This window comes from Poeciliopsis prolifica, unplaced genomic scaffold, assembly GCF_027474105.1.
Source record: "Poeciliopsis prolifica strain line A6 unplaced genomic scaffold, Auburn_PproV2 SCAFFOLD021, whole genome shotgun sequence".
NCBI classification, from domain to species: Eukaryota; Metazoa; Chordata; class Actinopteri; order Cyprinodontiformes; family Poeciliidae; genus Poeciliopsis; species Poeciliopsis prolifica.
The window spans coordinates 2,281,784-2,304,057 of record NW_026562396.1 but is presented as its reverse complement, the minus strand read 5'-3'; the positions used below and the strand labels follow the sequence as shown (position 1 = coordinate 2,304,057).

General features: G+C 39.7%; 2 protein-coding genes across 3 annotated transcripts; both read left to right on the top strand.

The window, feature by feature from the left end:
- The first annotated feature begins 1,441 nt into the window (after positions 1-1,441).
- On the top strand, positions 1,442-6,367 carry grk1a (G protein-coupled receptor kinase 1 a). 2 transcript variants are annotated; one of them, XM_055045270.1, is made up of 7 exons: positions 1,442-2,332; positions 2,926-3,053; positions 3,177-3,334; positions 4,032-4,115; positions 4,496-4,620; positions 4,702-4,903; positions 5,488-6,367. In XM_055045270.1, the coding sequence occupies exons 1-7, from the start codon at positions 1,631-1,633 to the stop codon at positions 5,778-5,780; spliced, it is 1,692 nt and encodes a 563-aa protein (XP_054901245.1). In that variant the 5' UTR covers positions 1,442-1,630; the 3' UTR covers positions 5,781-6,367. The 2 variants fall into 2 exon arrangements, with proteins under 2 accessions (XP_054901245.1, XP_054901244.1); XM_055045269.1 differs by having other exon boundaries at positions 2,926-3,334.
- An 866-nt stretch (positions 6,368-7,233) lies between these two features.
- LOC129369580 (transmembrane protein 255B) lies at positions 7,234-21,416 on the top strand. The gene is made up of 9 exons (XM_055045090.1): positions 7,234-7,456; positions 8,078-8,220; positions 8,321-8,383; positions 17,020-17,109; positions 17,945-18,025; positions 18,430-18,515; positions 19,306-19,465; positions 20,426-20,572; positions 20,755-21,416. Exons 1-9 carry the CDS (start codon positions 7,393-7,395, stop codon positions 20,983-20,985), a joined length of 1,065 nt encoding a protein of 354 aa, XP_054901065.1. The 5' UTR covers positions 7,234-7,392; the 3' UTR covers positions 20,986-21,416.
- The last annotated feature ends 858 nt before the right edge of the window (positions 21,417-22,274 follow it).

Genomic DNA, 22,274 nt, shown 5'->3' with positions numbered 1-22,274 from the left:
GATTTCAGGCTCCGAATTTAAGATTTAAATAATTTACATATGTAGCACTTTTCACGAGAATGAAACAAACGAGGACTCGAATGAAGAAAAATGAATTGTAATGACACCGTTTCTCACGTTTTGCACTTCAGAAGCGTGCAACGGAGCAGCTTCACATGCATCAATCCACGTGATGGCCCATTCTGGTTACCTGGAAACCCTGTCTAACATCGGCGCGACGCTCAGCTGTGAATGCGACGGCTCCGCACGTGTCGTTGTGTGTTGAGTGTGTGTGCAAACATGCGAGCAGACCTGCATAAGCTGATAACCTACAAACTTTGCGGTCAGCACATCTCTGAAAGACTTCATCCTATTAGAGGGAGGAGATGTTCACTGATAGACATTTTTACATGTGTGGCCGCATCTTTATAGGAACACAGATTTTGCTTGCCATTACAAGTACAGGCGCATTGTTTGTTAGGACATTTCCTAAAGTAAAGTAGTGAGCTATAACAGTAATGATGATAAAATCTTATTTTAAGGTGAAACTTTCTCATGTTGCATCCATTCAAATCAATGTTTATTGTATGTTCAATAAACGTAAAAAAAAAAAAATACATGTTTAAATTCTATCAGTTGACATCTGGCCAGAATAAAAGCAGTTCTAAAAAAGTTGAAACAGTTTTGGACATTTATTTTCAGTTAAGTATGCTGAGAGTTTTAGGATTTAATGTTGCAAAGAGATTTATTACAATAGGCTTCATCACATGTAGGTTTTTGAGAAGTTGGTCGTGTTTCGTCTTTCTCTGTCAGTGTTTCTGTATCTGACCTTTGTCAGAGGAATATTTGCCATTTAACTTTGATTTTTGAATTACTGAGGCATGGCAAACCTCCTGAATTTAAAGAATCACCTCGTGTCGATGATCAAATGTAGGATGATCTCACTTTCAGGTCCTCGATTTGGGATCTCCTCCTCTTCTGTTTTCTTAAGATATAAAATACAGAAACATTTAATATGTTCCACAGAGGGTTTTAAACCTGTTTTATGCTCTCCTCCTGTACACTTTCTTAAATCTTTTACAAACTGATAATAGGTTAGTTATACAGAATCAGAGAAAAAAACACCAAAAACCAAAGCAAACCATTAAGACCATTATAAGGCCTGTACAAATTTTGACTAAAATAAGCTCTGACGAAATATATGAGAAAATCATAAAAATGCATATTATTTTGTCTGGAAAGTAATGAACTTTGGTGTATTCTTGCTTCTCTTTCGCCTCCCTTGTCTTTTCCTTGCGTTGTTTTCAACCTCCTTGTCTCTTGCAGGGAGCACATGGGCTAAGCACAGGATATAGCATTAGAGAGATAACGGAGCGGATAAATCCCTTTGGAGAAAGGTGATGAGTCAGGCCGATCTGCATGTGTCTGCATGTGTGTGAAGGAGTGAGAAGAAGCTGTGAGCTTCAGTGATCACCTCACTGAGGTCTCTGCTGTGAGCGGATGATAGGTGGCTGATAAACTTTGCCTCTGAAATCCCTAAGGGAAGAATAAATCCCTACATCCTCCTTCTTGTTTTGGGCTTCCTCCTTTACAGACTTTCAGCTAAAACCTCTTTGAATAGTTTTTTTTTTTGTTTCTTTTCTGTATCACCATGGATATTGGTGGCTTGACCACAGTGGTGGCCAACTCTGCCTACATCTCTGCCCGTGGGAGCTTCGATGGCACCGCCAATCCAGCCGTCAACCGAGACAAGAAGTTCCGCGCCCGCCTGAAGCTGCCTCACATCACCGTCTGTGAAGGTCTGCGTGAAACCTTGGATCTGGGCTTCAACACTGTCTGCGTGGAGCAGCCCATCGGCAAACGGCTTTTCCAGGAGTTCTTGGACTCCAACAGCGAGTACAAAGGCCCCTGCCGTCTTTGGAAGGATATCGAGGAATATAACATGGCTGAGGACGAGGACAGAGCCAGTAAAGCCAGCAAGATCCTGTCTCGGTACATGGAGCCCGATGCCAAGTATTACTGCCCCTTTCTGCCGGAGAATGGCATCACAAAGGTCAAGGAGAAACATCAGGAAGCCGGCGACGATCTTTTCAATGAGACCTTGGACAGCGTCATGGACTTCCTCAAAGAAGTGCCCTACACTTTCTTCATGGAGAGCATGTATCTGAAGAGGTTCCTGCAGTGGAAGTGGCTGGAGACGCAGCCGGTGGGAGAGGACTGGTTTTTGGATTTCCGCGTTTTAGGTAAAGGTGGCTTTGGGGAAGTGTCCGCCTGTCAGATGAAAGGCACGGGAAAACTGTACGCCTGCAAAAAGCTCAACAAGAAAAGGTTAAAGAAAAGAAAAGGTTATGAGGTAAGAGATTCTGTTGATGCGGTGCAAGCTGTGTTCAGTAATAATAAAGGTGTAATAACCTTAAAAGAGCTTCCAAATCTACTGACATGCAGGATTAGAAAGACATATCAAACCAGTTGCAATCATACAAAAGGAAAATAATTTTCTAACCGTGTTAAACGTTGTCGATTGTTGATGTGCTGGAGTCAAATTTCAGGCACGCTGTCTCTACAAGTCACTCCCAAAATAAATGATCATTTTCAGTGGAAGCTTGATTAAACTGGCTTTACTAATATTTACTGAGTCTATATCGAAATACTCTCCACACAACTGCCAGACACAGTAAGTTAGAGAAATGCGTTTGTCTTCACAATTTTACTTTTTAAAAAACTTTTTAATTATAGAAGGTGCACAAACTGAGAGCTGATAAAAACACACTGTGTGATCAGGTCAGCTGAGCTAGTGGCTTTCAGGGAAACCATGAAATCTGACAATATAGTAGAAGCAGCAACCACAACACTTCCTCAAAAGCTCGACTGGAGATCAGGAAGAAGCCTGTGAATGAAGATGGCCAGGGCGGTTCACTCACGACTACTACCTTCTTCTGCCTCTAGGGAGCGATGGTGGAGAAAAGGATCCTCGCCCGAGTTCACAGCAGGTTCATTGTCTCCTTGGCTTATGCCTTCCAGACAAAAATCGAGTTATGTCTGGTCATGACCATCATGAATGGAGGAGACCTGAGGTTAAAACTTCAATCAACACTTTTACACTTATTATTATTATTGTTTGTTTCATATCATCTTCAGATTAGTTCAAATTACACAATGTCTTCCTCCCTGTCCCTGATCAATAACTTTGCTTCCAGGTATCACATTTACAATGTGGATGAGAACAACCCAGGCTTTGATGAGCCGCGGGCCTGTTACTATACGGCACAGATTATCCAGGGCATGGAGCACCTCCACCAGAAGAGGATCATTTATAGAGACCTGAAGCCAGAGAACGTGTTGCTGGACAATGAGGGTCAGAAACGCATGCACTCAACTGAAGGGAAAAACTTGAAATGCAGCTAACTCATCAGAATAAGCTAGTTTTCCCCTTATTATCCAAAGGTTTAAGCCAATGACTAAAACCCAGGGTTGAGTTTGGTTAAGTGAAACATTTACTGATAGGGAATGAAGTGCCATTGCTTTGTAAACATGGCAGAAGGGTAGAAAGTGAAATTCTGTCTTGCAAAATAAATTTCATAAATCAAATCTGCCCAAGATTATTAAATATCCATAACCTAACGGAAGTCTTTTTACCTGTTGAATTATTGTGTCATGTTACTTCAGTGGTTTACGTGACAGAGCAAAGCAAAGTTGAACAGCAGAAGAAAAAGGCACATGCTTTGATTTTTGTTTGTTTTATATAATTAAAAATATGAAACTTGTGGCTTACATTTGTGTTTTACCACCTTTTAAAGTTCAAGGAGTATGAAAACTTTTGCAAGGCACTGAATTTCTGCACACTTACAAGCACATAATGAGAGCTTAACTGGGGAGAGTTAAGCTTTTTCTCTTAGATCTGCAAGGATTCAAAAACACACTAAACAGATGGTTTTGTGTTGTCACACTACATGTAGAGTTGATAGTTATTTTTTAATAGCAAATAAAGTTTGTTAGAGAGTGCACTCTTTGACATCTCTGTGCCGTTTTGTTTTTGGGGGGTTTTCTCACAGGTAACGTACGAATCTCTGATCTGGGTCTCGCCGTGGAGCTGGCAGATGATCAGTTCAAAATCAAGGGCTACGCTGGAACCCCAGGTACAGACAAAACATTTACACAGAGAGAGTAAGAAATTCCTCTTTGAACCGAGGCTTTTGGCTTCAACTGAATGTGTGAGAGCAATACAGTCAATTCTTATCTAATGTCACAGAATCAGGTTTTATATATTTGGGAACCACTGCCTTAAAGAGACATGATCTTAAATCAAGAAAACTAAATTACAAGGAAAATAATTAGATTCAAGATTGATTTGCTTATTTTTCATTAACAGATTTCAGATAACAGATTGACTGAGACACTAAACAGAATATTTGTGACATAAATGTTTGTTTTTTTTTTTGTTTTGTTTCATTCATGACATCAGATCTAAATTGATGCTCCAGTGTAAACACTGACAACTTCTTATTCTCCTGTTCAGGTTTTATGGCTCCCGAGCTTCTTAAAGGCGAAGAGTACGATTACTCTGTGGATTATTTCACTCTGGGAGTCACACTCTATGAGTTCCTGGCTGCTAAGGGACCTTTCAGGAGTCGCGGAGAGAAGGTATATAGAAAAGAAAGCGTGCGTTAATAAACACACCCTTGATTTTGGAGTTTGAGCAAAAGTTACATTTTGTCGTGTCAGGTGGAGAACAAGGTGGTGAAGAAACGGATTCTGAACGATCCCGTAACCTATCCCGAAAAGTTCAGCGAGAGCGCCCGGTCCATCTGCGAGGGTCTGCTGTGCAAGGAGGTCGACAAGAGGTTCGGGTTCAAGGACGGCTCGTGCGACGAGCTGAGGGCTCACCCCTTCTTCCAGGATATCAACTGGAGGAAACTGAACGCAGGTCGGTTTGAGACAGAAACAAAGCTGATGGCAAACGTGCAAAGATGTCAGTCTCATGAGTTCAGGTCCATTTTGTAGTTCATTGGATCCTTTTTCCATATTACACTAATAGAGTAAAGTTTTATTTTTAATAAATAGAAACAATTTACCTTCATTGTTCTGTTCACTGTTTTCCCATGTAAACAAATGCAGAGGCAGTTGACCAGAACCTCTCCAAACAGGGTGGATACACTTTTGTTGTAGCTATTTAACTGTTATTGTGCCATTTTATTATCAAGTTTTAAAACTCACAAGGTTCTGATCATTTCCCAGTGCTTTCACAGCTTTGACCAACCCTGTTTGGACCGTCAACAAGTCCAAATATTGTTCTAAAAGCCTTGGTTTTATTGAAAAGTAGACCAAACTAAATCAGTTGAAACATTTTACTGTGCTAAACCTTTGTGAAAGTAAAATATTAAGTGGATCGCTCACCAAAGTAAAACACCAGAACATTAGATATCTTGTTGCTGATGAGAATCTTATAACACCAATGTCTCCAACATCAAACTATTTCAGACAAACTCTTTCACCTTCTGTCCCCTTCAGGAATCCTCCCTCCCCCTTTCGTGCCAGACTCTAAGACGGTGTACGCCAAGGACCTGGATAACGTCGGCGCCTTCTCCACGGTGAAAGGCGTGGCTCTGGAAGACGTAGACAAGGAATTTTTCGATGAGTTCGCCACAGGGAACATCCCCATCCCCTGGCAGGAGGAGATGATAGAGACCGGGATCTACGGAGAGCTCAACGTGTGGGGCCCCGGCGGCACCCTGCCCAACGACCTGCGGCGTGAATCCATCCTGGAGCAGCCGCCCAAGTCCTCCACCTGCGCGCTGTGCTGAGAGTTCAACATGAAACCTCTCTTCTCTATGAGAGCGATTGTACAGGGACTGTCATGAGAACTGAGCACTTTTCAAGCAAGAAGTCAGCGAAGGAAAATTCATGTCATCGATGATTCTTTTTTTGTTGTTGTTGTATTTCAAGAACTGCATAATGTAAGGATATTTATAGGATTATTGTGCTTTTTAACAACTTTACTCCAGAGTAAGAAATTACTCAACAGTTTGCGTAGCTATTTGATCTTTCATCAGGCTTCTTTAAAAACATTTTTCTTTATTTTTTTGCAAAATATACAGATTTCTTTCTCAATGTAACAGTTCTACTTAGGAGTAAAAAAAAAGTGAAGTTTCATAAGTCCTTTATTTTAGTTTAACATTTTTTCAAGCCTATCATGTTGGAGGTTAATGTTTAATATTCTAGTTTATGCATTTACAAAGTATTCATTCATTTTTTCAAATTCCACCATAATCATCTCTTTTTGCCGAAACAAAAACGGTGACAATGTGTCAATCATTGTAAATAATTATTTGAATATGTTAAATATTAATAAAATCCCTCTGAAAAATGTGAATAAAAACCTTAAATTGAATGGTTGTTATGAAGGTGAATTAATCCTAAGATTATAATTTTACTCTTTCGCACATATTTAAAAAGTTTCATTATGTTGCCCTCGCACATTCAATACTTTTAAAGGTCAGCACAAATTTACCTCCATTTAAAGGGACGTTCTCTTCTTTTTCCCATTCTGTTAATGCTTTGTGTCAGATTACTTTTACACCCAACGATAATGAATTGTTAAGGATAACAAAAGTTCCCAAACAATCTGATTGCCTGAAAAACCAAGGTAGGCGTTTTTCAGTTTACGCCATTTTTACAGGAATTTCTGGGGGTGAGAAGGATGACCGCAGAGATTTTGGAAAAAATGAAACTGAAAATAATGGATGGCTGATGAATTATAATTAAAAATTTCACTGTGAGATGCTGCAAAAAAAAAAAAAAAAAAAACGCTTTAAAATAATTTTTTTAAAATAGAATGTAGGTTACTTTTATTTCAACTTTTCTTGTTTCAATGTATTTGTTATGGGATGTTTGTCAGTTCAATACAGCTTCAGCAGCAGTTCATTAGAGATCCTATACATTGCTCTCCAGTAGAGGGCGCTGTACTCATTGAAATGATTCTTTCCCATAGTCATGAAAAGCTCATAAAACCTCATTTTATGCATCATTAGCCTCAGAACTGTAAATAATTTCCACAGCAATCCATCTGAAGCTGTATAAAACTTATGTAAGATAAATATTTGAGTGATTCACCACTTGGGGGGGGGAAACACAGGGAGCTGATTGGCTTCTTCTTCCTCCTCTCTCTGTGTGACTCCCTTCCTCTCAGGCTACAAGTAAAGTTGAACCCTTCGGACCTTTCACAGTCAGCTGTCTGAAACCTCCTCTGATCGTCCTGCACCTCTTTGGACTGGAAACACGGGACCCGGTCGCGTCACTCCGTGCAGGATGAGGACACTATTTTGAAGCAAATTAGCGTTAGTTGAAGAGAAACCACCTGGACTGTGTTTTTTATTGTTATTTATTTTAGACTGAATTCATCCTGATTGAAGCAACATGCAGCAGCCCGAAACGCAACAGAGCAGTCAGCAAACAACCACAGAAACTCAGGATTCTGCAGGTAACTTTAAAAATGAGCATCATTCACACTGTTCAGCATGTTTCTTCATTTTCACCGTGAAACTGATCATCAGCCTTCTTCAAGTTGATATTGTTGTTGTGTTAACAAATGCACCTTTAGGTTTGGGAGGAAGACAAAAACTCTAAATTATTCAAGTGAAAAAAGGGAGCAGAATGAACTAAATACTTGAGGAGGTACATCTTCATTATCTCCTGCTGGGCAGAAGGAGCAATCACTTTTATAAGTTTGTTTAATGAAAGGAAGAGCTCAATAATTCCCATAACGGTTGCAAAAAATGATTACAGCGAGTTGTCAGCAAGTAGAAGAGTTTAAAAAGCAATGGGAGTCAAATCTCTATTCTTTTGCACGGTGAATCAAATGCAACAATCAGTGAATCACATGCATAAATGTTTGTAAAATTGAAAACTATTACGTAACAACACTGGGTGCTTTAGTTGCATAGAATATCATATTATGTTGATCAATACTTATAATGCATGTCACATATCTATTTTCCATGATTTGTGCAGAAATATTTTCACTATATTTAGCCACATTTATGTCAGAATCTGGACATCCGTCTTTATCTGTTTCATTCTGATTCTTCTCCCTGTCTTTCAGGTCTCTATGTCCGCAGAAGGAGGACGGCTCTGTGGGTGACCGTGTCTCTGCTGGCGTTGTCTTTGGTGGTCCTCACCGTCGGTCTCGTCTCGGCCACACGCACTGACAACGTGTCCGTGTCTGGATATTACCCCGGCATCACTGTGAGTGAAACATTTCTTTTTTTTTTATATTTAAAAAAAGTTATAAGGTGACCTGGTGGGTTTTAAATTACTAACACAAACATTTCTTTTGTTTCTTCAGCTCAGTTTTGGAGCGTTTCTGGGAATTGTTGGCATCCACCTGGTGGAAAACCGCAGACCCATGGTGAGTTTCTGTTTGTGTCTAACATGGTGAGATAGACACAACACCCATGGTTTTGTGTGTTTTGTCAGGGATACATTGTTTTTAGAGACGTTCAAGGTAAAGGTAGTTTACTTATCTAGTTTATTCACTTTGGATCAACATTATTAGCTTTTTCTTCTTTTGCTCTTTCCTTTGGTTTGTTATTTTGTTTGTATTTCCTTTTAATTCATGTAAAGCACTTTGTTTTGCCTTGTTGCTGAAAATGTGCAATATAAATAAAATGACCTTTACCGTAGAGCCAGATTGGTTTGGATGGACTTTTTAGCCTCATCATTTGAAAACTGCATTTGGTATTTATTCAGGTTATCTTTGTCTGACATTACAATTAGTTTGATGACTTGAGAAATGATTGAAATAGCCCAGTGATGGACTGGTGACCTGTCCAGAGTATCCTGCCACTGACCCGATGGTCGCTGGAAAGAGACACCAAACTGTCACTGTAGATATTCTTCATCTTAGTCACACATCCAGTGTTTCGTGGTCTATTTCAACTCAGATTTAGTTACTCAAGAACCCCATAAAGAGGCTATAATGTGATATATCGCACAAATAAAATAGGATACAGCAATGTTTCATGATTTCAAGTTTTTCAAACAAAATCTAAATTTGTGATACTGAAAACTTCACTTGTGCAATATTTCCTTGTTTTGCATCCAGGTGAGTTATTGCTTTCTGTGCTTCACTAGAATTGTCATCTATAAACGAGGCCGTGTTCCAGGAAAACAAGACATATATAACATAAATTATAGGATTACATTACAGACTGTGCAAATCTGCTAAACTGTTTTGCGGGAAATTGTTGTGTTGTGAGCAAGAGACAAATCAAATTACTCAATGGCAGCGTAATGAGTTCATGTTCCTCATGCTCAGGTCAGAGTACATGGCTGGATTTGTGGTCGGAGAAAATTTGTCTCCAGACTTCAATGACAAGAGGGAAAATTGCATTAGTATTGGCCAGTTGCTGGCAGAGATCCTTTATTCTGGACAGGAACACAGACAACACCGACATCTCCTTGCATAAAACAAAACAAACAAAAAAAACCCCAAAAGGTAATAATAATAAAAATTAAAAAAAAAAAAAGGTTATATCCACGACTCCCAAATCCCAACTCTAAATCAGAAGTTTTAGATTTGGGAAGAACCCGCTGCTGAACTGGGTCAGAATCGGCCAGAAGCCAGTTCAAACCAGTTTGTTATAAAAGTCTAGAGACGGTCAAATACGTTGCAGCTACAAAACCAAAAGCACAGAAGGTGTTACATGACATTTAATTGTCAGTATCGAGTTAACAGCACTTGAAGCTCAGCATGATACCCAGCACCACTGAACGGGACTCCGATGACTTACAAACCTTTTTGCTTGATGTTTCATTTTCCCCTAATTATTCTAATCCACACACTAAAAAGAGCTAATCATGCCTAGTTTTCTCCTCTTTGCTTTAATGTCGCTATTGTATTTTTGTCGCTCTTCCTATTTTTCCCTTTAAGAAAAAGATTCTATTGTCTAATCCGTCTAATCTCTGTGAACAAAAAACTGTGAAAATGTATGGAGAGGAGATTTGGTTCTTTGCACAAACACATATCATAAATCAGTTTCATAACCTCCAAACATAATAATAACTTGCTGTTTTTAAACTGATCAATGAACTCCAAATACCTAACAGTAGTCATAATGATAAACAATAAATACAGTTGTACGTTTTTTAAAACCACGTTCCTGATTTATTTCTGCATTATGAGGAATGACACAAAAATACAGAACAAAACAAAAGAAAATCAATTGCATAACTCCTTTACTCATTGTAACATCTAATTTCAGAATGAAGGTTATCAGAGAATAACCGTTTTGCAGTTCTTTATAATCCATAAAATGTTTAGAAAATCTGCTGTGCATAATAATTTGGAACAGTGCATTTTGAGTTTTTATTTTTGAAATAAAAATACTGTCCTCATGGGGAGCTTTGTTCAGTAAAATGTGATTTATGCTGTAATAGTTTATGATTTGAAAATTATACTGAGCATCATTTGCATCGGCCATTTAAGAAAATCTGAGAAAATATCACTTGCATAATAATTTGGAACGCGATATAAACCCTTTTATTTTTAATTTTCAAAGCTATCACGCTTGCCATGAGCATTTTACCATAAACAAATAGCAACATCTGAACCACATTCATAATCCTAATTCTAACGATTATCGTATTCATCTTTTTTTAAGTTCTGTAAAAAAAAAAAAAGAAAAGAAAAAGAAAACCAGTTTCTGTTCAAATCCTTACATTACAACAAAGCACAGATCAGCAGTTTCATTATAGATTGTCAAGGCATGATACAGGCGTGATGCAGGCGTGATGCAGGCGTGATGCAGGCGTGATGCAGGCATGATGCAGGCATGATGCAGGCGTGTCCGCTGTGCCTTTCAACTTGACTGAGGCCCACGTGAATATTTCATGGAGCGTCCGGGGTGTTGCATGCCTGCTCGGATCACGTTGGCTTACTTTGTGAGACAGCGTACCATGTCCGCGTCATAGATGCTCCTCCTGCTGCCGTTCAGACACCCACAGCACACTCTGTGACAAAGCATCTGTACAAAGGGTCATCAGGTCATATTTTCAGTCGGTTTTCTTGAGTTTTGACTCGGGTTTCGCGTCGTCAACTTTGTTGCTTAAACGTGTGAACAAAGACGGCGAGCTGCGGCGTCTTGTCTGGCTCTGGCATCGCTCCCCCCCTCCCCCCGCCTCTGTGCTTTTAAACTTTAATGGTGTGATCGCTGCCACGCCAACACTGGTCTACAGTGTCTCCTCTGAGGCACGATGTTCGCTCCCACACGGGTGTCTAATTCTTCTCTCCTCCATCTGATGCCATCGCGGTAACGCGAGAGCTGGTTGGCACGGCAGAGAAGAACAATTATCCCGAGCACAATGTTTCGGATACCTGAGAGCCCCGAAGTTCTCGTTTCCTGATTGGGCCGACCCTTTTGGTACTCTGACCTCATAAAGCAGCAGATGGAGGTGTTGGTATGGCCCGAAATGTAAACAAGGAGAGAAGTGATGAGTTTATCTGCAGGGGCCAAACATGCGCTTCCTGCTTCCCTGGAAAAAATTATGAACTCAATAAAACAACCAATCTATTGTAATCAGTTTTTTGTTTTTTGTTTTTTTTTTTATATTCGTACCATTGATTTACAGATTATGTTTCAAAGTTGAACAGGCATCTCTTCAACTGCAAGGCGAAATAACATTTACAAAATATAGAGAAATAAAAAATAAAAAAAGCCATACTACACACAAGGAAAGCAAAGTAGACGTCTACACACGCCTGGTGAAATGCCTGGTTTCTGTGGTGTGAGCAGTACAACTCATCTCTAAAACAAACTGAAATCTTTTGGGGAGAAAATGAAGAAAAAACGTTTTTAGCCCCTCAACTAAGACTTTGTTGAAGCTCCTTTTGATTTTAAAGCCTTCATTCTTTTTAGGTCGGATTCTGTCGGCTCGGCACATTTTGACCGGAAATTACTGGCCTTTCCAGTCACATGAAATCTATGAGACTGCTCCACCCACCATGTAGGTCTCATTTCCAGGTGAAAAGGAAACTGTACCAAAGCACGATGCTGCCATCACCATGCTTCAGTGTGGGAACGGCATGCTTTGTAACGTGTAGAGTTGATTTTTTTCCCCCCCAACCAACCAATTTTGACCAGGAGATCCATGTGATGATCTGGAAGCTCTCTGCAGATTAGTTAGTTTCTGCAGGAAACTAATTGAGACGTCTGGACTTTACCTGAGCTTATTCAGAGGCAGGCGATGACGACAGCTGCACGCTGTCTCTTATTTAACCAGAGTTTTAATTCGTTGGGTTATTTTTGAATGCAGCAACATTCCAAGTTGTTACTTGTTGTAATGTTTCGGTTTAAAGACGAGAGTTTCTTGGTAATGGAGTTTGCATTGACAGTGTCTTTGTTTACCAAACGGCACTTCATGACAACAGTCATAAACATTCATAAAGGCTCCTTCATCTTCAGGACAGGTGTTATGTCACGTTTATGACAGTGTTGTGTGACCAAATGAAGTGTTACCAGAGTTTTGTTCTTTTTTTTTCCTTTTTTTTATAATATAGCTGTAAATTGAAGTCACTAAAATGTTACATTTTCCCTTTATTTGTTTTCTATCTTTTGCAAGAAAGAGTTGAATTGCAAGATCCACATTTTGGACATTTACATTTTTCATTGACATCAGAGAACATTTAGATTGAGACTTGAAACTTGTACCTCATCGCTCCAGAGACAGATGGGTCTATCGTCACAGCTCAAACAGCACTCAGTTATATGTGCAAAGTAAAACTTCAGTGTCTTAATTTCTTGTACTCTGCCGCCATATATTTTATGGAGAAATCTTATAGGAACTTGTCGGAGCGTGCAGCGTTCCCTGTGAAAGGAAGATGAAAAACTGCTTCTCTGTCTGGTCATCAGAGCCACTCTGATAACAGGCCTCACCGCCCCGATGTGCCGAGAGATTTCTTTATGACTGAACGCTTCGTGTAGCTCGTGTTCTCTCCTAAAGCCACATCTCCTTTACTTACCGCCCGTGTCTCCCACACTGCAGCCTGCCTGCCTGGTCACCTTGCAGTTCAGAGAGAAGCGCCTTTAAACGGGCCGTATTTTACCCAACAGGCCACGGCACAATCACTTCTTATTGCCAGCGCGGCCAGCTGTGGTCACAATTGGACGATCGTCGACCAATCAGCGGAGGAAGACCTTGCAGCGGTCAGCGATTTTAGTTGCATAACCTGATAGTTATCTTTGCAGGGGCAGTAAAATTCCTCTTTGTGTCTTTATCCATTTGTCATTAGTGCTCCACTCTGAAAGTTGTATCAAAATGCTTCTTTGGGTTTCAGATTTTGTAGAAGTTTCTCAACACAGACCAAAACACTGATGGTGATTTGTGAGTTTACCTACACTACAGTCACTGAGCTTGAGAAGAAAAGAATAAATATCTTTAAAATACAAAAAGTCCAGTTGCATTTCACGCAAATCTACAGTTAGCATAAGCTGGAAAGTGCATGTCCCACCATGCTTTCGTAATGGAAACAGACACGTGGAAACACGCAGCATGTTTCCCACTAAAAGGTTGTTGAAGCAGATCATAAAGGCATCTCTGTCATTATTAGCTATAGACTTATTGTTAATAACAAAGTGACACAAATGTTACAGAGGTTAAAAGGTTTAAAAGGATCTAATTAGATCAACTGATGAGACATTATAAAGATAAAGTGATCTAACAACCTGCTGGCTGAAAACTGGCCTTTATTTCATAAAAGTGGATAATCTTCTATATTTCAAAAATACTTACAAAATATAAACAGTTATGGAGATGGATGGATGCATAAATAAATAAGCTATCAACAACTTTTAGGTGACTGTAAAACGTGTGTGTGCTAAATTGTATTCCCACTCATAGAAAGCCTTGAAGGAAAAGATCCGACTTTCAGTTTCTCACCCTATCGGCTAAAGAAAACCAGCTTATTTAGCAGTGCTATGAACAAAAGGACAACAGCAGGTCCTCCTCTGAGCGAGGCGGTCTCGTCAAAGTTGAATCTCAAACCGACCGAGACGCTGTGACGACGCACGAAGCACGGCTCTTCATTCAACGCGGCCACATTCAGCCTTTTCTGAGCAGAAGATCGGGCTGAAGTTCCTCTGCTGACCATCACAGCACCAATTATTATGTTTTAAGGGACATTATATTTTTATTACTTAAACGATATTTTTGAATTGTCTGACAGCTGATTTGCAAAGGTTGTTTTTGTCTGGTGTTAAAATGTTGATCTAAGATATTAAAGTGGGACCATTTTAGAGAAAAATGTTCAGGTCACACCTGAAGTTTGCAGAGTTGCTTTAAAGGGAAGTAGAGCGAGATCTCAAGAGTAGATCATCCATCTGCACCAGATGTGTGTGTGTGTCTTTAATCTTAAACAGAATATGATTATTCAGTTCAACTGGACCTTTGGGGGAATAATGTTAGTGAATTGAACAGTGAATATGTTTTATGTGCTGGCAGCTGTGGCCAAGGTAATCTGAAGTAATGCAGTTGTCAGGCTCTATTGTCTCGGCCGCTGGCTTCATGGCTTCATCTCCCACTTGCAGCCCATAAAAGCGAAGTCATTTGAGCCGCTAATGAAGTGGAGAGTCTGGACCAGTGGCAGATAAAGCCGTCCAGAAAGAGCTCATTTCCTCAGCCCGGTTCTTTATTCACATCGCTGATGAAAATTAATTTCAGAATCTTGTTAGAAGTATCTTTTTTCTCTTTTTTTTTCAGATTTCTTGCTCATTTTCAAACATGCTTGACAATGTTTGCGCCATTTTGAAAAGCGAAATCGTTCACTTTTTATCTATACTCTAAAACAAGAAGAAAATGACAATTTGAATTCTGTTTTAATTATTATGGGGTTTTTTTTCTGCAAAGAGGAAAAGTGAAACAGTCCTGTAATTAACTGCAAACGTCAGTGAGAGTGAAGAGGTCGGGCATCATGAAGGGTTGAAGGAGCAAAATTTGTTGTTCTAGTTCTCAGAATTACAAATCGTTGTTTGCTTGGAAATATGTTCTCACTAGAGAGATGCAAGCAGAGTTTAGACAGCTTAAGAAATGAATTTGTTTTGCTGCACGACTGCAACTTATCTAAATGAAGTGATCAAATTGATTGAGCTGAGGAAATTTTATTGCAATATGGTGATAAGACAAATGTTTGATATGAAAGTGAAAAAGAAAAAGAAGACCTTAGCTGGGATTGTAAAGTAGGAAAAAGCTGTAAGAAGATTAAAGCAAGGCGTTCTTCAGATACATCTAAAAATAATGTGGAAAGATTCTGTATGTTTTGCCACTTATTTCAGAAAATAAAACTCCTACATCTTATATATTTATTACTGTACATGCAGAGTAAAAATATTCACACAGCTATGTCTCATTATTTTTGCTCACAGATTATTAAAATTTGGATTTTATATAAAATCAAATGAACAAAAAGTCAAGCTTCTGAAAAGTTCTTGAGCCTTCATGAGCTCAATCAAGTTCAGTGACATCCCTGAACCAACGTTTGGTACCTGTAGCACTGAGGACAGCTGGAAAATGAACTCAGGATCTCCATGAAGCTTTTCTGCAGAAGGAAACATGACATTCTGTAAAACTTCCTGCTTGGCGGAAGACAGTGAACCAACACCAGTAGATGACATGGCAACCCAAACCATCACTGACTTTGATCCGACTGGACTGGAAGCAACGTGGATTCTGTGTCTCTCTTCTCTGGTTGGGACTTTGATTTCATAATTAAAAAATGTACTTTCTTCTGAAAAGATGACTTTGAGCAAAAATGCTGTTTTTGTTGTTGTTGTTTTTTTTTTTTTTAGATCTTTCTTAATGCAATGACAAAATTACAGCAAAAATATTCCAGGTGATCTTGAGCAATTTACTAAGTTACAAGGTTATAAGTCAACCTGCTAGTATGTGTAGTTACCTATAAAAATTGTATTATGATGTTTTGTTCTAATTCTTCATATTTATGTCTGTTAAATGTTGTCTGCCTTACAATGATTAAAAATAGATGAGTAAACTCCATTAATCTCTAATAAGATTACAGATGAATAATAAATACAGAGGTTTCTCACAGATTTAAAGTCTGACTTGAGTTTCTCACAGTCTTTGTTGAAACATTCCAATAACCTAAATGAAATAGATCTCTGTGACTATCCCAGCTACCAATCAGGAAAATTACAAGTTGAGGCCGACGTTCTGGAGAAAAAAAAGTTGTTTCCGTCCTGCGGGGCGATTTAAACGTCAGTGGCTGATGCTGATTAGTAAATTTTATTACCAGACATCTGTGGTCTGCCAGCTGCGTCTGCAGGGCTGAGGGTGTGAAATCACAAAATGGCCGTGCCGTACCGTGTAAAAGACTCGGGCGGATATGTGAGTTAGATCACCTTGTCTTAAAAAAAAGAGTGAAAAAAAAAAAGCTGAAGGTAGAGGTTATTGATCAGTGATCGGGAACAGAGAACACTGTGGTTTTGCGTGTGTGTGTGGCAGATTAGAGGGAATTAGATTGACCTCGCGGTCACCACCGGGGCCGGCTTGTAAATCAGCCACAACATGTTGGCAGACGAAGGAGCCATACATTTCCTTTATCATCCTGCAGCCCAGACGCTGCAGACAACCAATCAGGATGAATACCACCGGGGATGAGAAGATTACCTGCTTGCGTGTGTTTGGGTGCGTGTGTGTGTTTGGTGCGATGGGAAAATGCCAACTTTGGCTTTCAGCATTGGGCAATCATTGATCTGAAATTAGACAGACGCATGATCAGAAAAATTAAACCTTGACACTGATGATTCAAACACAGCCAATTTAAGGTTACAAATTATTCTAAAATTATTTTTAAGGAAATTAAGACGTACATTTCTGTGTGTTTATGTCAATGCGTTTGCTTATTAGGTTGCCAAGCCATAAGCTCTGGTTATCAGGGAAAACCAAACATTTAATATTACATGTTTATGGTGTGATATTCTACAAATGTCTATTAGTATTTTATTCTTATTTCTGTCTCCGTCTCTCCTTAAGGTTGTGGCTGCAATAATCTTCATCAGCATCGGAGTTATTACGTCTTTCTTGTGTGCCATTGTGGATGGGATTATTGCTTCAGAGTTCATTGTAAGTATTGCACAGATTTCTCTTGAAAAAACATAAATAAAAATGTTTTTTTTTTTTTTTTTGTCTGAAAAAGAAATCAGGCAAGTGTTTACAAAGAAAATCTCATTCCCCACAAATCAGGCAGGATTTTCTGCTGGAATCCATGTCGAGACTCACACAGACACACTGATCGGGTCGTATCGAACGTCCTGATCTCACCTTGACCTGTGGAGAGGGTTTCTTCAGCTTTTATCCCGATTGGAATGTCACGAAATAAATCAAATCCCCAAATTACTTCTGTTAACTACAAGGAATCAAGGAGGGAAAATGTGTTAATGCACAAACTAAAGGAGTATATGCACATTTTACCCCGGAATACCTCTAGGCAAGCAAACACAGGGCTAATAAGATCATCACAGCCTCCCCTGTGGGCAACAGAGGCAGCTGCTCTTAATGACATCCTAAAAGCTGCACTGAGCTCCTAATATTGATCACCAATATTATCTGGTCTCCACAGATATATGTATTTGGTTCTCATGCAGTAAAAGTCATATCTATTGCACATTCAGGCCTTGGAAAGTAAAATGACTTTTATTACCTTTGGTGCTGCATAAAGTGCAGTGAAGAATAATGGGCTGGCTTCTGCAGAACCAGTGCAGTGGGCAGAAATGAGCAGATGCATGTTGTAAACCTCTGCAGCCTCCGCGGCACACAGAGGCAGAATAACAACACGAAGCGCATCGCTTTTCACATTTAATGTAAATTTACTGTATGTTGGTGGATTGGGGGAGGATGCTCAGATTTTGCATGATGTGTCTCACACTTTTAATTGTTTAAATATTTTTGCCTGTTTCAGGACGTACGGCCTTTGGAGCAGAACATGTGTAACTATTACAGCAGTGGATCAGGTTACGCCTACGATAACTACTTTACTGAGGTTTATTCTCTTACATTTATCCATGCAAGACACAAACACACCCCCACACACACCCAAACACACACACACTCCCACACACAAACACACACACACACACCTATGTACACACACGCACGCACACACCTACACACACTGACTTTTCTTAGAAAACAGTAAAAGCACCAATCCCATTGAATGTTTTATAAAGTATTGCGGTGACATCTAGTGGCACAAAGGCGTTACTACATATATGAAATCCAGTTATTGAGCTCGGATTCAGTGATCCTGCTCCTCCTAAAAACTTTCTGGATTTTTTCCCCTGGTTTTGGAAACGATTTGCACACGTTACATTTACATCTGTTTGCCTGAACAACTTATCTAAACCCACACAATTCTAAGCCTGGTGAACTTCCCTACTGTCCCAGCAGGTGGCGTGCCGCTCGTTCAATAAAGCCTGCTCGCTTAGAGTTCGGAGCAACACCTGCTACTGCTGCTACCTTTACTGTGAGAGGTGAGAGCATCAGACATTCAGCAAGCACTTTGGCAACTGGCTTCACATTGTTAAAACTCATATTGCATGTGGGTTTAAATTTGACTTGCGACAGCGCAGAGGATGCAGCTTGAGACCTGAGTGCTTGAGAAAATCAAAGTTATCCATCTGTTGTAAGCTGATCATTTGCTTGCCTAGTAAATGGGCTGCAGGAGTGAGTGCTTTAGGTAAATACTGGCTTGCAGTTGAGCTGAAGGAAAACCAAATAAAAATTCTTCTTGAGCGACTGCATAAGTAAAATCTAATAACCGATGAGGCCTAACCTTATTGCTCAACAGTGATTATAAAATGTTTATATTGTACTTTTTGAACAACGGGTGACCTTTGACACGCACGTCTTTTGGTCAGGTCGAACAGGCCTGATGGCAGTGATACATAAAATTTATTTAATTTTTTATTTAATTGAAAATTTGTTTTTTAAAATGAGAAACATCATTATAATAGCCACATATCATGAACCACATTCTCCTGAAATATGAACAGAGATGATCTTTTAGATTGATTAAAAGGCGAAGAGTTTGTGTAACACATGGCTTACAATGTGTTGCATGCAGGATTTATTTTTTGTTGTTGTTTTTTTTACAATACAATATATTGCAAACTAATTTCAAATAATAGATTCTGTAAAAGCGACTTGTCAACAGTGAACCAGTCAATGTTAACGGGTGTAGAAATCCTCGGTGCTCATAACAGCAAGACTGAAAACACTACAAGTCCTTCACGACTCACAGCTGCCCTCCTCCTGTTCCAGCTCAGACTACCACCCCCAATACTACGAGTTCACGGGGGTCAGCGGCTGCTTCGACGCCATCCACCTGTACCGACTGCTGTGGGCCTCCGTGGTGCTGAACGTGATCGCCATGTTCCTGGGCATCATCGACGCCGCCATCCTTGGAGCATACAAGGATTTGGTGAGCAGCAGGTCCAGGAGAATTGCAAGAAAAAATGAAAAAGTCATTTGAATGGGCAGGAAAAAATAAAGCCACAGAAATAGTAAAAAAAGAAAAAAATGTAAAGGTGATCTTACTCCAGATTAAAATGAAATGTGTGTGATATCCCATGTGGTTGGAGTTTTATGAAACACTGCTTTAACAGCCTGCAGGCTTTGAAGAAAACGAACTCCAGACATCTGCTCCTCTATGATTATTGCGTGGCTAATATATTATTTTAATAAGCTCGCCGCGTGTCTCAGAGAACTCAGCTGAGTGAAATGATGCCTAACTTAGAGATGCGCCTGGCTCATTTTCTGTCGAGCTCTTGTTGCTGACACCATACTGTACGTTGTGTTCAAGGAAAATCAATGAGGTGGACAAAAGTATGAGTGTCAGGCCTAAAACAGAGAAACAGCTAACGCCCATGTCTTCAACACTAGCCAATGTCCATAGAAAGAGTTTAAGAAGGAATAGAAAACTTTTGATTAAAACTATTTTAATAGTTTGCACAAAAATCTGGCTCACTGGAAGCAAACATGTGAATAAATAAATAAATAAGACGTCCTATTGCTTCAGTCGTGACCTTCAGCTCAGATGAGGAGATTCTCATCTTCCTCTTGATATTTGTCAAGACATATCATGGCCATAGCACTGATTTCATGTTTTAAAACTTTTTCTATTGGTCTTATGCGATATTGAAATTTTTCGAGAAACTGAATTTGGGATGTTTATCAAAATCATCAGAGTTCCTACAGAAATAAGTCCTTACGTCACTTTGTACATTAAGTATTACACTAAACAGTTGAGTTTCACTGGTTGAATTGATTTAGTGAAACACATTTTTGGGAAAGTTCTAACTATTAGGTAACAGGTGCAACTTAATAGTTGCATATCTCACTTTTTCCTTGATTGAAATGATTATTCTCATCCTTCCTGCAGCAGAAGCCCTCTGCTCAGATTGCTCCGAGCCCCGCGCCTCCACCCCATATCCTCTACAACCCGACCCAGCACATGCTCTCCTACTCGGGCTTCTGCCCGTCAGGCCAGGCTCTGCCCGCCTACCCAAACTACCCCACACCCATGCAGGTACCAAAGCATAGCTGTGATTGAGATGTTGTGTGTTGTCCTGGTGCTCCTGATGATTTAAGGTGATTTTTTTTTTTGATGAATCTTGGTTGACGTTTTTTTTGGCCACACTACAAAGATCAAAGAAATGAAAAGCACATTTCTCCTAAAAAAAATACCAAATACCGTTTCTCCTCTGCCAGCATACCAGCAGCTTCCAAGCACCTGCCACCCCCCAGATGATCCCTGACGGAGGCTCTGGCGCCAACCCCTCTGAGGAGAGCCAGAGCCAGCAGCCTGCCCACATGCCCACCCAGCCACTGTCTCAGGGAGCCACTCAGGACCCCGGAGGCTACATGCTGACCCCCAATGCTCCCATCCTGTACGGATCCACTTACAGCCCCTTCGAGAAGCCCCCACCGTATGCCTGCTGAGCCCCGACACGCACACGCAAGGAAGTGGAGGAGGATGTCTTCACCTGGTGCAGCACAAGACTTTTTGTAGGTTGTCTTTGTGGAGAGAAAACTCACTACATTTCAGTTCTGTCTTATGGGTTTTAACTGATCACAGACTGATAGATGTGTATCTTTATGTTTCCTGTGGTTACTTGAGGAAATCAGCTCAGTTATCCGATTTTCAACATAAGATTAGAATTCGTCTCTCATAAAGAGTCTAAAACCAATCAAATGTACCACCCCTAAACAGCAACTTGCCTCGTCAGTATTTCAAAAACAGAAGGATACACGCTTACTCCTGCAGCTGGTTTAGTCGATCAGACGCAAGCAAGTAAAGGGAGAAAGCAAACTCCTCACAGGCTCAAGCTGACACTAAAATATGGGATTTTATTTATGGAGGATCGCTACAATTCACTTCACCACATGTTCGGAGTCCAACGTTCCAGCCATGATCTCAACAACAGTTTAAGATTAGTCAAGGTATGAGACTTTAAAACCAAACAAAGGAGAACAGTAAATGTCTGAAGTAGCATTTCTGTTCGTCAGGATTTAGTAAATGAATCCCTTTTTCTCTCGTTTATTTTAAGACTGTGGGTTTGCAGAGGAGATCTGCTAGCCAACATTTATCAATCTAAAAATATTGTCTGTGTTAAACTTCAAAAGTAAGCAGATTTCCAAAGTACTCAGTAATTTACGTCTCAGTTGCTGATGGACGCTATGAATGTACAGTGTGATATTAGGACAATGTACTGATCTACTGTCTCATTTAGATAATAGATGTGTAGATCATCTTCATTTAAATTAAAAAGGGCTTTCTTAAAATGTGAAAAGGACATTAGATGATATTCATGTTGCTCTTATTTAATCTTCGTGTTATTTAATGTGCACTTAAAGTCAATATACTGTGTGCATTATTGATGATGTGTGTAAACTGTTGGGATTCAGTATCTGCTGCTATGAAATTCATACTGTTTTGATCTTTGACCTATATATTTGTGCTGCAAGGGCTTTGAAAGAACATCAAACAATAGGTTTTGGAAACTATGTCCATTTTTGCAACATTCATGTTTGAGTGGTGCATACAGTGGCAACCAAAATATAAGTGGAAAAAAAAGAAGCATGTCCCGAAGAGTCTTTGTTGAAAACAAGTGGAAAAGAGATGCTATGACGATCAGAAAAAAAAAATTTAAAATCAACCTTACGTAAACACAAACCCTGGCGTTTAATGATCTGCCTTCATGTGAGAAAAATGTGTATTTCCCAGAAAT